Here is a 17,509-nt window from a genome sequence, read left to right as displayed (position 1 = left end):
ATGGGGTCGGGAAAATGCCCCTGTCGTCCAGCTTCCCTAAGTTCCCCAGCAGCCCCCCGGGGCCCATAGCATAGAGTGGAGCCCATCGCTTTTACGCAATTTGTTGTGGTCAAGTGTTTTTTTTTTTTTTCTTTTTTTAGTTGTCATTAGACATCCAACCATGCCATCATTGTCCCACACTCTGCTAAAAATAAATTTTCCTCTCATGTGTTTTTCCCCAGAAAAGATGCACTATGATTGGCCAGTACAGTCACTTTGATTGGAAGTTGTGCTGAATGCTCACCCCAAAACATGATTTATGAGACTGTGGTGGCTTGTGTGGGACAACCATGGCATGGATGTGTTTGTAATGACAACTAGTAACACATTCATGAAAAAGAAAATCAATTTTCATTGAGTAAAAGCGATAGGCTATGAGGGCTGCTGGGGAAACTGGGGCAACAAGGGGAAGTTTTGCCTAATAGACCCCATGGAAGTCATTTTGGATCTATAGGCTACAAGTAGAAAAATTAGCCTAGATGTTAATTAGTGTGGAGTTGTCCTTTAAGTAAATACACTTAGTTACTTTACGCCACTGACGATGATGGAGAGGAGGAGGGGATGGTGAGTGAGTCTCAGGAGGTCATACCTGCACTCCTGCAGCCGTACAGGTGCAGCCTTTTGGTTTCGAAAAGGGCCTTTTGGTGAAAATATTGAAAATAGCAGACCTCCAAGCTCGGAGCTTGGAGGTCTGCTATTTTCGGTGCTTGATACCACACCAAAATAAGCATAATCAAGTCAGTACTGGAGATGTGGCGTACGGCATGGATTTCTGCACAGAGAGGGCAATTCTTTCAACATAAGATGCTGCATTCAAGTTCAGGAGAGTTTGGACAAGGCTAAATTCTATCGGACATATTCTCTTGAATGCTGCCTTCAGGTATGGCATGGAAAGAGGGGTATTTGCATTTCTTTCACCAGAGTAAAAACTGCATTCATGGTCTGGAGAGGGCATTATTTACAGATGAGTACCAGTAAGACTCCCTAATCGGGAGATAAGCGACCGTAGGTGGCTTATCTCCACAAATAGGGCTAAAATTTGTTTTTCCAAAATCTTCCTGATCCATGTTGATGACATGAGTGAAGACATGCTGTGTAGTGATATTCGTGATTTTAGGGCAAAAACTGTAGGAGCAGTGTCCAAAAATGTGTTTTAAAAATCGGCCTGAAGGTGGCGCTAGAATAGGGCCATGTGAGAAATGAGGGGTGGGGTCTCCGCGTTGCCTTGGCGGACGAATAGGTACCGGCCCCGGCTCTCCCGGACGCTCCTAGCCGGAGTTACGGCATTTTATGTGCGCTGCAGTGGCAGGGGGTCCTCCACTGGGGGCGCCACCACTTTTGCATCCGTTCTGGAGCACCAGGAGTCGGTGGTCCCCGGGAATTCCCCGTGAGCAGCCCCGTTGGGGTGGTCATTTGGTCATTTTTGCACATTTGGTCATTTTTTACATCTGGGGGTCCCCCAGGGACCTGGGGGTCCCTGGGGCTACGGGGGTCCTTGGAGGTTGTAGTTTGGCAGGCAAGGAGTGTGTGTGTAAAATGTGGCATGGATCGGGTCAACGGGTGCGGAGATATAAGCAAGGAAAAAGTGTGACGTGTGACGTGTGAGCACATTTGGTCATTTTTTACATCTGGGGGTCCCCCAGGGACCTGGGGGTCCCTGGGGCTCCGGGGGTCCTTGGAGGTTGTAGTTTGGCAGTCAAGGAGTGTGTGTGCAAAATTTGGCATGGATGGGGGCAACGGTTGTGGAGATATGAGCAGGGCAAAAGTGTGACGGACTGACTGACTCACTGACAGACAGCCGGTGGAAAAAAAAGGGCAGGGGGCTCAAGCCCCCTTTGATGTCTGTGTGTGCACGTGCCTGGCAGGGAAACAGGTGGTTGAGTCCTGCACCAGCACCAAACTAGATCAGTGACTTCTCTGGAGGATGTTCTCATCCAGAGAAGAGCAGTATCACTGCAGCAGCAGGGCTACTGGCTCCATATTTTCCCTGTAATTGGGTTACTCTGAGATGACAGGGTATAGTAGACAGGACTGAGCCAGGCATTGAGTGGTATAGGGACAGAGGCTAGGAGCGCTAGTATTGGGTAAAGTTGAACAGGAACATTTGAAGGAGGAGGATGAGAGCAGTGGGCCTTCAAAATAACCGTGACCCTACCCTCTAAACTTGATTGCATCTCACGCCGTCTGTTGGTCGGTCCAACATTTGTTAAATGTGTTCCATTGAAGGCAGGCATGGATTAATTTGGTCGACTTAATCAGTCTCTTTTGTAATGTTTTAAACATCAAAACACTAAGCCCATGATTGCAGAGCTTTCACTGTTAATAACCTCATGTTAAACACCATCATAATCAACTAAATATTGTGTTCCGGTCTCTAAGAATAATGTTTTGCATTGTTTCTGGAGATCTATTTTACATTTACTTTTGAAGAATCTTTCACAAATGTTTGAGTTTTAAACAGTATTTTTTTTTTCCAATCATCATCATCCTCTCTTAAGTTAGGCTAAAGGTGGTTCTCGTATATTTATAAAGCATTGAGGAAATAGCAGTGGTATTCTCACACATTTAGTAATTGTAATATACAATGTATACATTCTTACTTTATTTGTTTTGACAAGTTAAAAACGTACAATACAAGTTACAAAAGAAGTAAAAAAAAACAAAAAAAAAAAAAGTCAAAATACATCTAGAAATCCCCCCACCCCTCCAAAAAAGGGGGAATACAAGTGATACAAGTCACCAACATTTCAATAATGCCAACAACTAAATTTATGTAAACTCAACTATTGATTAAGGCTAAACATATCATCTTGACCGTACACAAAGTGATATCAAGAATAAATTCTTATTAGTATACAATTTCTCCTTAAGACATACAATTGTAACAGTCTCTACACCAGGCTTGTCAACTCTCCTGGATTTCCCAGGAGTCTCCTGGATTTTGAACCCCTCTCCTGGGAGTCTCCTGGATTGGCAAATCTCCTGGATTTCTCCTGGATTTTGTATCAAACTCCCAAAATTCACCAGAACACAGGAAATGACATCTACTATGTTAAAAGTTTTCTGGGGGAGGACCCCCAGACCCCCCGCTTTAGGGGTGGGGGCAATGCATGCAAGAAAGATCATACAGATATTCACTTAAGTAATGACTTAAAGATGAGAAATCATTATTAAAGATGTCCTTTTGCTTCAGTCATCAAATCTGTACAACAACATTTGGCATTTTAAGGCTGAAATTGTACCCATGCTAGTAAAGCAAGCCTGATAAAAGTATCAAACATGCACAAAATTCACCAGAACACAGGAGATTAAATCTACTATGTTAAAAATGTTCTGGGGGAGGACCCGCTTTAGGGGTGGGGGCAATGCATGCAAGATCATACAGATATTCACTTAAATAATGACTTACAGATGAGACGTCATTATTAAAGATGTCTTACTTTGCTTCTGTCATCAAATCTGTACACCTACATTTGGCATATTAGGCTGAAATTGTACACATGCTAGTAAAGTAAGCCTGATAAATGTATCAAACATGCACAAAATTCAACAGAACACAGGAAAATATATCTATTAATAAGTTTTGGGGAGAGGACCCCCCAGATCCCGGTTGGGGAGTTCCGCGCACCCCCCAAAAATAAATCTCCTGGATTCTGACAGTCCAATGTTGACAACCCTGCTCTACAGCAGGGGTTTTCAAAGTGGGTGACGGGGCACCCTGGGGTGCCGCGACGGCAGTCCAGGGGTGCCGCGAGATAATTTGATAATACTTATAAAAATATATTTAGTATCATTTTAAACTTGAAGCACAAAGTTATTTTCAGTCAGTTCTAACCAAAATGGCTATTATCTCGTTTTCCTCTCAACATAATCACTAAAATGTTATAAATATAAGGTGCTGGGAGTAGAAAATTAGGAATATATAATGTAGGGGTGCCTCGGATGAAAAAAATATTTATAGGGGTGCCCCGAGCCAAAAAGGTTTGGGAACCCCTGCTCTACAGCATGCAAAGGTTACATTATCAACAAGACCCTGAATGTTCCATTGTGCGTAACATTGTGTGTTCATCTTCTCTGTAAAGTACATCATTCTATTCAACACCGTACGGCCTCCACTGGGTCAAAGACAGACCATCCAGTTTCTAGTAGATTGTCACTCTGGGCATTCATCAACAGCAATGTGTCCAGTTGGAAGTAAAGTGCCTTTCACCTCCCTAATCCTAAATTCTGGATAACATTATCAGCCAAAAGTCAATTTAAAGCGGTGAGTAGATCTATTTAAGTATTGCACCTAGGCTGGCTGATATGACACACACCGACAGCAGAGCAGGGGGTGCCTTTTTGTTTCCTTAAGCCCATTTTCCACTGGCCCAACTCCACACCACTCCACACCGCCCACTTGTGCCAGGTTTTCCACTACAAGGACCTGGGTAGAGTGGTGTGAAAGTGGTACTAAACAGGGTACTAAAAAGTATCCACTCTAGAGTAGGTCTGAGCTAGGCCAAACAGGGCCAAACACTTCATAATGACTGATCACTCACTGACTTTTCATTTAGACCACCAGGATATAGTTGTAATACATGATAATAGATTCTATTGTGTTATAACCACTATTATAATCTATTATAGTGTATTTTAATTATCATAGTAATACATTAATACTTTATAATTTATTATAACCACAGTTATAATCCATTACAGTGCATTATAATTAGGATAGTTGTAATACAAATTTATATTGTATTATAATCACAGTTAAAAGGGTCAATTTGTTTCTTACCGATTGGGGTACTTTTTTGTAATGGAAAATGTAGATATTTTTATATGGTGCGGTGTGGTGTGGTGTAGTCTGTAGTGTGGTGTGGTGTGGTGCTAAAACTGCAGTCGAAAAGGGGCTTAAGTCCAAGACAAAAAACAAACAAAAAACAAGACATGCCATCTCCGTGAAGTAAGCAGCCACCTTTTTAGGGGACCGGAGCAGGTTGGAGCCTATCATTTCAAATGGAAGAGTGAACGTGAACAGAGCTTCTGAACGATTCTTTAGCCCCATGGTCACTGAAAATACGACACATCACAATGAGTCGTATCGTGATACATTGAGCTTGTACTGTAGTTCAGGTATTTTCAAAATATTTTGAAAATGTTCACCAATAACGACATGACAAAATGGGGATGCCCGGTTGAAAGTAGCCTCGCGTAGCCAGGCTTTACTCATCTGCGAAGAGAAAAGCCTGGTGACAATATAAAGCAGAAAGCGTTCAACTTCCGCCGTGTGAGTTTCCCCGGAAGTGAGATTCCCCGGTTTTCCCCTAACGTAACTTCCGTTTAATGCAGCACTTCCGCTAGAAATCTTGGAACCAACGGAAGGCATATTGTCCACAGGGTGGGTTGAAAGGGGTTAAGGGCTATATGGACAATTCTGAGTTGATCTTCAAGACATCTGCAAGAGATTTATCTATGAAAGCCTGGTCGAGATACTCAGTCAATGTCAGATGTTTAAAGGAAACAAAACATGGAAAAAGTGTTCAGCGTATCTGTGACATTTCCTCCAGGAAGGGTGTCTTCAAGCAGCCAGTGCAGAGCTGGTCCATCCACAACGGGGCCTCGTGCTGCAGGGGTGTGCGGCGCGGGTAGAAGGTGAAGGAGAGGTCGTAGTTCATCAGGCAGCTGACGGAGGCCATGTAGATATCAGAGTAGCGACACAAACGACGTGAAAAGTAGGTGGGGTTGTGGCAGGTTCGAAAGATGCTGCCAAATTGAGGGTTGAACAGGTTTTTGGTCACGGCTCTGCCAACCGAAGCGAAACAAAAAGGACAAAATTAGAGGTAAATTCTCCTCTTTGAGTCATCATAATCAAATTCATAAATCACTCTATTTATAGTTTAATAAATGCACAGGAAATGTGACTCAAAACAGTAATAAACCGCACGCACGCACGCGCACACACACACACACACACACACACACACACACACACACACACACACACACACACACACACACACACACACACACACACACACACACACACACACACACACACACACACACACACACACACACACACACACACACACACGTTAACAGCAGTGGGATTATAGCTAATTTAATAGATTGTGCAAACAGTTCTATACATTATTGTTGAGCGATCTGATGGGAGTGTTTGTCTCTTTTTGGCCGTTATCTGGGCCAGTTTCAGGAAACCACAAGCCTACACTACATGTGCTGTAAAGTGTTGATCTGCAATTATTTGATTATCCACCAACTGTCCCCACTTCCTTGGTCAGACCCTGCATTTCACATGGTTCAGTTAAAGCTCACAATCAATACACAAAATGTACAGAACATTCTTCTTCCTGGTATATACTTTTGCAAAGGTAAGTGTTAAACCCTTTTTTTGAAAGATCCATTTGCCCTAACCCAGTTAACAAGGACAAACTGTCACAGACACTGAGGGCAGTGTGGGGGGGGGGGGGGGGGGGGGGGGCGCGGGATCAGGAAGTATGGGGTTTTCACATTCACACATTTTTTCCATGTGAGATCGCTGGGCAAATTAATCATTTTCATAAATATTTCAAAGGCCACTATTGTACTTGTGTGTGTGTGTGTGTGTGTGTGTGTGTGTGGGGGGGGACTTACCGAAGCTCTGTTCTTTCTTTCAACCATTCCTCCACAACTTTCTTTGCTTCTGGATCATGATGAATCTGCACAAGAAAGTACATTAAATTACATAAACATTTGGCAAGAGTGAAGGGTTGCACTCAAGATAAGTACATTTGTATTTCTCCATATGCCTTATGAATGAATAAACGCTTCCGCTATCCAGCCTTCGTCATGACACACAAATTAAATGTACATTTCTTAGACATTTAACCTGTTTGTATGCGGTAAGACTGATTGAATTCTGGACGTACCTGCATGCGTTCCACTAGTCCTGTAAGTGCCTGAAGCCAGGTCAGACTGAATGAATACTGTTGTGTATTCACAACCCTCGTCTCCTCCTCCAGCTCTGGTACAATGGCCCCAGTCCTCCACCCGTGACGAAGCATCAAGTCCTACACAACAACGACAGTTGTGTATGTAACAAGCTTTCAACCATGTATCAGGTTAGAGCAGTGGTTCTCAACCTTTTCAGGCCGCAACCCCCAAAATAATCATATTTTAACTGGGGACCCACCCCCCACCCCACCCTGACGAGCACTAAGAGTTGAGGAATTATTTTGTTCTATTGTGAAAATAGCAGATCTACATGCTCACAACGCCTCACGTTGCGAGGCGGTTGTGAGCATGTAGATCGGCTATTTTCACAATTTCTGCCTCTAATATTTGACAATTTGGCCAATGCTTAATTTGTCAATTTAGAGGTATTAAAAAGTCCTTAAATTGACACTTAAGAAATGTGCATATACCCTCGATACACTATGTTGGTTTGTTGTTTAAGAAAATCATCCAAGGACCCCCCAAAATACTTTGGGGACCCCCCTGGTGGTCCCGACCCACAGGTTGAGAACCACTGGGTTAGAGAGCTAGCCAGGAAATTGCTTTAACCAAATACAGAAGGTTGTGAAATGTTTATTGATGCAAATGTAAGCAATGTTGAGTAAATGCTGACTACACTGTCACATGTAACCAATGTTGAGTAAATGCTGACTACACTGTCACTACTATCTCAATACTGATGATTCCTAAATATGTATAAATTCACCAACTAGAAAGGTGTACTCCATGGAGCACAGCTCTCCGCCAGCCTTTTGAAACAAGCTTGTACATTAATTGTGTCTATAGCAGGCAGAATGTCTCTTTTACAAGGCTACAAAGGTGGACATATCCTGGCATGTGTAGCTGTGATACACTGTTTTAGTTTATCTATTCTTTATAGATATTAGCTCTGGGCCCACACACATTCATGGACAATGGCGATTACAATCCCCGCCAGAGATGGAGGAGATAATAAAAAAAAAAAACAGTATTAACCTCCAAGGAGAACACCTCAGACTGTTCAATTAATTAGTGTGTGTGCATATATTTAATTAATGAATACATTTGCCAAGTCCAAGGTTGAATTCTTGGATCAATAGAAGAAAATTACAATAAAACACAATTATTTGTATGCAATTGTCATAGCAATATTTTCCATTTTAATCAAACAACCTTGGATTAAAAACCTGAAATGTAAAATCAAACTACTGACACCAAATGGACAAAACGTTGACTCACTGCCAAGTCACTGTACAGATGATCCCCAAAGTAGAGCACCCTGGACCCTCTCCATCCAGTTAGTCTGATGAAGTCATAAAGGTTCCCCTACAAAAGAGTAAAACCACATTTCAAAACAGCATGGTATAATTCTGGATCAATAAATAGTATGGTGGTTGTTTATAGCAAATGTAACACATCTAGAGCTCGATTTCTTGCGCATGACTGGTACATTAGACTTGTTTACAGGGATATGCAACCACATGCATAGCCAAGAACAGTCACTGATATAGTGGTTCTAAACCTTTTTTACCAGATGATCTGTCACCTGGAAATAGTTGGCTTTCCAAATACGACAATTTCGACCCCAGGCAAAAATACAACAGCATCATGGTATTTCCCTTTATAGTAGTATTTTAATAGTATTATATGTTTTTAAATAACATTTATTAAATTATAGGAGATTCCCTTTTGCACCACTAGAGGGGGCCTTGTGTACATACCATAGTTTGAGAACCAGTGTGGTAGAGCATTGCAACATGAGTCCCACCCAGTTCAGCTACTTAGATCCTTATAATAAGTCTCAAAACACCCATTCCAACAGGGACTATGAGCGAAAGAAACACTTCACCCTGGTCTGTAGTACAAGCACTGCCAATAGGAAACTTTCCTTCCATACAATCTTTCACATTATCTCCATATTATCACCTGCTTGTAAATCTGACCCTTATCCAAGCTCTTGATCTTGTCCCATTGGAGGTCACCATTGGAATCCAAGCGTCTAAAAGGTCTGAGACAACAATGGAAATGCTTTTTACACGATGACCCTAGAAAAAGTGGTCTCATGACGAGAACAATAATGATAAAATAAACACAAGTTGATTTGTCCCAACTACTTTCCAAAAGCCCTTTTGTAGTAAGCAAAACATAAAACAATGCAAAATATGCTTTCATCTTTTTGAGCGGTGCAAACTGCTTCTATGTTTCACTTTGTGTGTATGAGCACGGATCTCCATACACGGAGATCTGTGCACATTTTTTGGGGTGATACACACAAAGTAACTGAGGTCACGGACAGAACAGCCCATACAAGGAGATATGCATGTGTGTTGTGTTTGCACTGCTCACTTCGCACTGATTTTTTATAAATTGTATTTAATGTTTTAATATAATAATTATCAGGTCCTGGTTATTACATGGCCCTTTAAAGACACTTTATATTATTATATTCTGAGATTTGCCACCTTCCTTATGACACTTAAACATGAAGGACAACCAAAGCACAGATAATGTTATCAAGTAGCCTTGATAACGGCAGCTTGACAAATAATCAAAGTAAGAGTTCTGATTATCCAGCTTAAATGCTATTTTCTAAAAACATGTTACGATGGTCATGGAACTTACTTGACAGAGTCGTTGAAAAAATGGGGCTTGTCAGCTTGGACAATAATTACGTCAAAGAAGTCTCTCCACTCTTTACCAACCATGTGCATCATCCCTTTGTCTCTGTAAGAGGACCAAGACATCATGAAGGAAGCATTATTTCTCCATTGCATTGGAAGCCTGCCATCTATCGTCTATCTGCTACTCTCAAGTTACAATTTACAGCAATTTGAACATTCCTTCATAGTTTACTAACAGAGAATACTTTCTTTGACTAGTTGAACCGAGCTGAAGGAAACTTACGATAAGCACATTTGCAGCAACTTTAGTTTGTATGCATAGATTTAATAAAAAACTTTTTTTTTGTATTGATGAGAAAGGTCACTCACACAAAGCTAAAGGGGCTGTTGGTGATTAGGAAGAGCTTCTTCCCACTACTGGACAAGTGGTCCAGCACGGCATGTGTGTCATCTCCATGCGTTATATATTTCTCTGTAAAAAGGAAAGAAAGAACTTGAACTTTACATTTTCAGCTATATTTCCATCCATGTCTTACCCCATATCTCTAAACTTCTTTGCCTTTTTTTACTATTTTGAAAAACATTTTAAAATACCGTACATCAAATAGCCTGACATCTACATTGACACGTTGTGAGTTTGTAGATCAGCTATTTGTATTTAAATATATAAAATGTTTTTAAAAATAGTAAAAAATGGCAAAAGAGTTTAGGGATAAGGGGTAAGGCATGGACAGAAATGGAGCCCTATATTCCTAAACAGATACAGTTAGGTATCAAACATGTTAAAATTCTTATTCTTACCCAAATCTTGCATAATCCACTTGTACATGTAGCCTTTGATATGTACCATCCCAATCGCGTCCTGAGATCAATAAGATATCATTGATAAATTCAACAATGTATGCTTCCAACTTTATAGCAAAAAATTAAACTTTAAAGTTTAAGTAAATAATGCAAGCAGAGACTAGAGAGAAGCATAGTCGTAGTCATGTATTTTATAGCTCAGAAGTTCCCAAACTTTTCCATGTCAAGAACCCCAGAAATAGTCATAGATCTACACAGCGCATCTCAACACATTGTGAATATTTTCAAATATGGTTTGAAATATTTAGAACATTTGTGAAACATTTTGACAATAATGACACGCACAAAACAAGGTCTTCATTTTGATAATAATGACATGCCCATAAAAACAGCATCCACTTTGAAAACCTCTGCAGTAAAAGGCCTTTCACAAAATAGTAACAAAATGTCATGCACCGCAATTAGCAACGCCCAGCAGAGGAACAGTGAGTTGTTTTGTTCTTGATTAAAAGCTAATTTGCAAGCTTTGGCAAGCATGAACAACCACAGGACATCTATTATATTTGTCTTTCAGCTTGCCAGTTCCTGTCAAATGGGTAAGAGACCAAAGTTGAAAGAGTCAGGCTGAAAGAGGGCTGCTGTCCAAATGATCCTGTTTTACAAGGAAGGCAGTTGGAAACAATAATCTCTTGGTTCCCAATTGTGCGTATGGAATCAAATCCATGTTCCCCCAACTCTAATCCAGCATAGTCACTGCATTACAGCTAAATAAGATTTACTAATGGTAATTAAGACTTACTGAAACATCTTTGTAGAGATGGACAGGGTCATACTCAATGTTGTTGGATATAAAGTAGTCGTTGGCAGCTGCAAGTAGAGTCATCTCCGGAATTGAGAACACATCCATGAACTGCTTAATCATGGGTCCCTGTGGTAGAAACAAAGCGTCACAAATGGGATTGAAGAGATCTGAAAAAAGGGTCAACATCTTTGGAAGAATCCAGGTGCTCCCTGGTGATAAATCTACAATGAGACACTCAAAAGGGGCTCATCTATTTTGTTGAATGAAACTGCTGAACTTTCCCTGGCTGCATCCTCTTCAGTCTACCATTGAATAAAATGCCTGTTTTTGTAATCCGATAAATGTGTCCCAGGGTAAATGAACCAAAGACGCATTGAAGATACCACAATCCCCACTGGGGTTACTTGGTAACACTTTGGCCACATTCATAAAACCTAGATCCAAATCCAGAAGGAAAAAAAAAAAAAAAAAAAAGACTAGCTAGACAAGTCTTTTTTAAATTCCAACTTAAAAATAGCTTGGGATACTTAAAATCACTGTAATATTCATCAGTCTGATGATAGCCAGTATATCAACCATAACCTAGCGTCCCTCTAGCCTCGCGTAGAGCCAGACTACATTACTGCGTAGATAGGAGTCTGGTACTTCGATATGGAAGCAGGTTAAAAAACATTATCTGGACACAATTGGTTAGACCAGACAAATACTGGGCCCTGATTGGTGACCCAACTCTTCGGGGTGAGGAAATAGATTCACAATTGAGCAGGGCCAGACCCAAATCCACCAATTATTATTATTTTTTGCACTGGGGGTTTCCCTCTGATTCCAGGCTAGCGTCCCTCTTCTGGATATGTCTTAACAGTACATCCATTGCATCACTCAAGGAAATGATGAGTGATGAAATCACTTTTTCATTGTACCAGAAGCAGTTAGACAAATATACAGGCTTGGGCAATGTCTATCTGTCATAGTGTAGTTTGGTATATCCATATTTATATGTGTAATCACATCACAGACAAGACGCTACAGTAGACTTGTTTAGTGCTGACTGTGGTGCCGATGTGCAACAGCAACGAGGGACAGCATGTACAGAGGTAGATAATACGTTTTGACCGCACCCATCCTTTTCTTCAAAACACATGGCACATTTTGGTGACAAATTCTGCACATTGAATTTACAACCAATCACACAGTGTTCAATCGGCCAAAACATTTTAGTAATAACAATGATAATGCCCTTCACTTTCTGTGCCTCCGTTTGCATTCGCTCATGAGCAGCAACACAACCTCCAATTCTCCAGAGGACAAATTCAAACATGTTTGTAATGACTTTGTTTTGATAAAAATAAATTACATTCTGCAATAATCAATTCTCTAACCACTTCCAGTTTTTTTTTTATCATGTGATCAATACAATAGGGGCGGCATAGCTCAGGTGTAGAGAAACTGGTATTAGAGCACGAAGGGTATAAATCCCGAAGGGTTCCCAGTTCGAATCCGGGCTCCCCCTGAGTTAATGTCGAAGGGTCCTTGGGCAAGACTCTGAACCCCTAATTGCCTCCGGTGAGTAGGTTGGTGCCTTGCATGGCTTCCTCCGCCACCGGTGTATGAATGTGTGTGTGTGAATGGGTGAATGTAATGCACAATCTATGTAAAGCGCTTTGGATTAAAAGCGCTATATAAATGCACCATTTACCATTTAATATAGATTACACTCAAAGGGGTTAAAGTGATGGGGACAGAAGAGGCCTGTCAGTGTCGGGGGGTACAGGGAGGCTTTCATATACGAAGGGTATTTGTCTAGTTTGGCCAACTGCCACATGTTTCCCTTGTCTTGCCAAGTCAACAGAGCATTGCACAATCCACATCCATCAGGTTCAAAGAGGAACAATAAAACCAGAGGACTTTATATTTGAGCAGCAACAAAAGGGTAAAATGTATTATTAAAAAACAACAAACTAAATTATTAATAACTGGGATAGCATTTTTAAGAAAAATAAACGGCTACAATGCTATATACATTGCATTACTTCTACATAACTTCAGTAGCATAACTTGGTTCCAATCCCCAATATCATACCCCATGAATAACCATTTCCGATTATTTTCTGCAACTAGTTTTGAGTGTTTGTTTTTGTTTTGTTTGTCCTGACAGACAAAATGCTTCTGAATGAGACGAAGTGGTACCTTGCCGTAGAAACCGCTGACTTGTTGCAAGGGCACGTGTTGCGTTCCGCCATAGAGTTCAAGCACTTCCTCATCAGGGACAGGCTTCAGACCTCTGAAAAAAATGATAGCATATTGTGGAAATGATTTTCCTGTTGAATCTATGGATGTCCATCCATGGATATCCATCCATCTAGTTAAGATACTAGTGAATTAAAATATGTTGCACGTTACACTAATGAATGAATAAACACTAAAGATTACCCCAATGAAAGGTCACACACCTGTATACAGTACCCAGTTGGATATAATGGAATGCATCTATTTTCAGCAACAACCCCTACAAGACAGAATCCAATAATATTGTCATTGTTTATTTCAAAATAAGAATTATACTAATTGTTTTCATATAGCACTTTTCAAAACAGTTTACAAAGTAATGAGCCTACAGCTAGGGTTGCCACCCGTTCCGTATAATACGGAATCGTTCCGTATTGGACAATTAAAAGATGCGTTCCGTATTGAACCAATACGGAACGCGGTTTGTTCCGTATTTAACCAAATGCCCCATAAAGGTCTGTCACACAAACCTCAACACAGAATTTAACAATAATGAATGAAATAAAACACAGGAAAAGACAGCAAAAGGAGGGAGAGGGTGAGGCGGCTCGCCTCGCAGTCGCTCTCTCCTCTCCTCTCCTCTCCTCTCCTCTCCTCTCCTCTCCTCTCGCTAGCCCGGCCGGCCCCTGTCTGCATTATGCACTGCATGTCGCTGTCAATCACCGTTGCCTAGTTACAGTCAGCGCACACCGCGCGCTTTAAAAATGTCGTCTGAAGACAATACTCCACCGCCTCAAAAAAGGACAGACGCCTACAAAGGTACAGACGCGAGTGGGAAGAAACAAACCCGTGGCTTGACAGCGTCAGTGAAGGTTGCTTGCCAAGCAACCTAGCCTACAGTAGCCTTGCGTAGCCAGGCTTACTCATCTCCGAAGAGAAAAGAGCCTACAGTGTGTGGAGAAAAATAACATGCAGTTGCCAGGTCTGATAATATAAGCCATGTTGGGCTAGGTTGGAAGAAATTCCATGCAGTGTTGCCAAATCTGACTATTATAAGTATTTTGGGCTCTTATTTCTGTAAAGTTGCTCAGGTGAAGCCTATAGTGAAGCCTATTCAGCCTAAAGTAAAACATTTGTAATCTTCGTTGCTAATAAAGCACTTTAAACTTTAAGTATATGACTTAATGGTTTCTTGACTACCTTCTCTTTACTGACCACCAAGTGACCCAATACAAGAGCCAGGTTCAAATCATTCATTGCTTTATTTCATACAAAATTAACTTATTCATATTTTAGAAACAATTGGCCACTTCAAACTGCAAAACAATATAGGTTATACCATGTTGTGTGTTATAGTTATAACTATTCTATGCATTTCATGGGTTTGGGACTGCATTTTTTCGCCGGCCGGCGGCTGTGCCACGCGCACGGAACGCACGCACCGCGTGCCCGGAAGAGGTGTTCCTTATTTCAATTTCTGAAAGGTGGCAACCCTACCTACAGCATTAGAGGATGTCATACAGGTGTGTTTTGAGCAGTGATTTGATTAAAAATGTGTGTCACCAATTTAGCACACTATAACCCTCAGGTATAGGGCTTGAGGGGTCTGTGGCACTAAAGGGGACATCCATGTGAAGGAGAAGAACACAGTCAAAATGTATTCATGAAGTCTGACTTGCCTTTTCAATGTCATAATGAAGGCCACGTGCAGCAAAGTTTGGGATGTAGTCATAATCGCTGATTCCTGCTGGATACTGTTAGAATACACGTGGTTCACATTAATGATGGTACCAGTAAAATAAACTTAATTAACATAATCCTGATTTTGATTCAATTTGTTTTCAAACCTTGTAGTTTTTAATAAGGAATTCTCTAGCTTTGTTGTAGATCATTGTATCCAGTGTGTCTGAATACAGGGCCAGTGTGTAATCATAATCAAAACCATAGATGTCCACTTTCCCCAAGTCCACCTCATTGTTGGCATAGATGGTAGATGGATTGAGCACTTTGCACACACCTGGTGGAAGGAGATCTGTGGAGACCGGTCGGACCAGTGGGAAAAAGAAAACAACATCATTTTGAGTTAATGCTGCAATATAATCAATTGAACCTTGCTTTGTCAAAGGTATTTTAATAGCAAGACAGTTCATTTCATCCTTTGATAATGTGATATCACATTATCATTATATAATTATATGCATGTATTGAATGTATACCCCTTAACAGGACAGAATGTAACTATTTTTCCAGATTAGATGCCAGTGAATGAGTCATTTTCAATAAGCATAATAACAGCACAACTTATTAACAATAAATTCTCTAAATAAATGTACAGTATTTGCACTAATGTAAAGTGGAAGATTACTGAGCTACACAAAAGTGATTTAGTTAAGTTGTATAAACAAAAATATATAAAATGAATATTTGTCATGCAGATGTCCTGGCAATCCCTATGTCTTGCATTGTGAGCTTGTAGATCAGCTATTTTCGGCCAAGATATTTGCTGCAGAAACGCAAATACCAGACTAATATTTTAAACACAATGACATGAAATAAACTGCAGTGGGTCCCAAACGCTTCCAAAAGAGAGATTAGACGCTTTGCCCAGGACCCAGACTATTTAAAACGTTGATTGATTGAACTTGAAGACGTGAAGTTACTTTGCATAGGAAAAGTTAGTTTCATGACGCGAGCTTGTAGATCGGCTATTTTCACTGCTTCTTAATTATTATTTGTTTATATAGCCTACGGAATTTCTTAGATTTACATTCATTACTTTTATTATTTAAAAAAATTTTTTTTTTGAAATACATAAATGCTATGCATATTTTTAAATGTAGGAAAGGAAATTTATTTTTTACTCGAGGCGTGACCCATCCAAATTGGTCCTTGACCCACAAATGGCTCCCGACCCAGTGTTTGGGAACCATTGGCAGTGAAATACAGTGTTGGTATAAAACCTTCTGGAAACAAGCCCGCGTCTCAAACAAACAAACGCAGACAAGGGTGTTTAAACAAGTCACCTACCGTGCACGAGTCGTTTGGTGTCATTGTACTTTGCCCACATCATGGTCTTTGTATCAACCTTGTGTGCAGAGTGAGATAGGTTTGCACGCCCATGTCTGAGTGGCTTTGCGCTGGATGAGGGTCTTTGAGCGTGGCTGTTGTTATCATTTGTCCCAAGCTTTGGTCCATGTTCCAGTGCTGTTCCCGTGGACTCGTGAGCTCCTCTTGACGCCACGCTCATGCCGAGGGCCCGGGTGCTGATCAGGCCAAATGTCCCCACTGTCCTGCAGGACAACATGTCCCCAAAAAGCAAACAAATGTTTGAACACATCTCCCAGCCAGGCTACCACGTACAGTCAGAGACTCCAGTACTACCACAGACAGTAGTCAGTAGCCACTAGTCAGCCAAGCCCTGCCTCAGGCAGCCTGCCACTAACAACTTACTGGAAGCAGATGTGGGCGGAGGCTACAGCCGCAACTGAGGTTGTTTAACCAATGGCATTGGGGAATAAAGTCAATATCCTCCGATGGTGCGTTTTAATTGGTTACAGAATGTGTTTACAGGCCGCCGTTTGGCCAATAAGGACGGTTGGCACGAGCGTGCGCTACGTGCAGTGGTCTACTGGTCTTTGTCCTATGAATACCAGCTTTTCAGCTTTTGGGGCCAGACGCCAGTGCTAGCTGTTGACTGTTGTTGCGACCGTCAGGTCGCACTTACTATCAAAACCTCCACAAAATGAAATAAAACGCACCCACCTCGAGCCACCTAGCGGCCACTGCAGATACAATGGTTCACAACCCGGAAATAAGCGGCGGTCGAGTTGGATGCGTTTTATTTCATGCCAAAAATAGTGTATTTTGCAGAGTGGGTGGGGTGCTGAGGGGTTCACCACCGCGCAGAATAGACTTTCAACAGCGCAAAACGACCTTTGGTTTGGTGAGTAGTGAAACGATTTTGTTTATTTTGACTGGTATTGAGCGCTCGGAGGGGCCGACAATCTCGAGTCCAGCCGTTTCCCGACGGGTCTGTCAG

General features: G+C 41.3%; 1 protein-coding gene across 1 annotated transcript; it reads right to left on the bottom strand.

Annotated features, from left to right (window-relative positions):
- Window positions 1–2,619: 2,619 nt before the first annotated feature.
- Window positions 2,620–16,882, bottom strand: nt5dc2 (5'-nucleotidase domain containing 2). The gene is made up of 14 exons (XM_080732427.1): window positions 16,498–16,882; window positions 15,318–15,502; window positions 15,150–15,224; window positions 13,695–13,750; window positions 13,432–13,525; window positions 11,242–11,370; window positions 10,440–10,500; window positions 10,008–10,110; window positions 9,640–9,741; window positions 8,944–9,025; window positions 8,257–8,343; window positions 6,954–7,094; window positions 6,679–6,743; window positions 2,620–5,826 (listed from the first exon to the last, which is right to left on the bottom strand). Exons 1-14 carry the CDS (start codon window positions 16,805–16,807, stop codon window positions 5,565–5,567), a joined length of 1,752 nt encoding a protein of 583 aa, XP_080588553.1. The 5' UTR covers window positions 16,808–16,882; the 3' UTR covers window positions 2,620–5,564.
- Between the last annotated feature and the right edge of the window lie 627 nt (window positions 16,883–17,509).

Source organism: Nannobrachium achirus, assembly GCF_963921795.1.
Source record: "Nannobrachium achirus genome assembly, chromosome: 9".
NCBI lineage: Eukaryota > Metazoa > Chordata > Actinopteri > Myctophiformes > Myctophidae > Nannobrachium > Nannobrachium achirus.
This window is presented reverse-complemented; position numbering and strand designations above follow the sequence as displayed.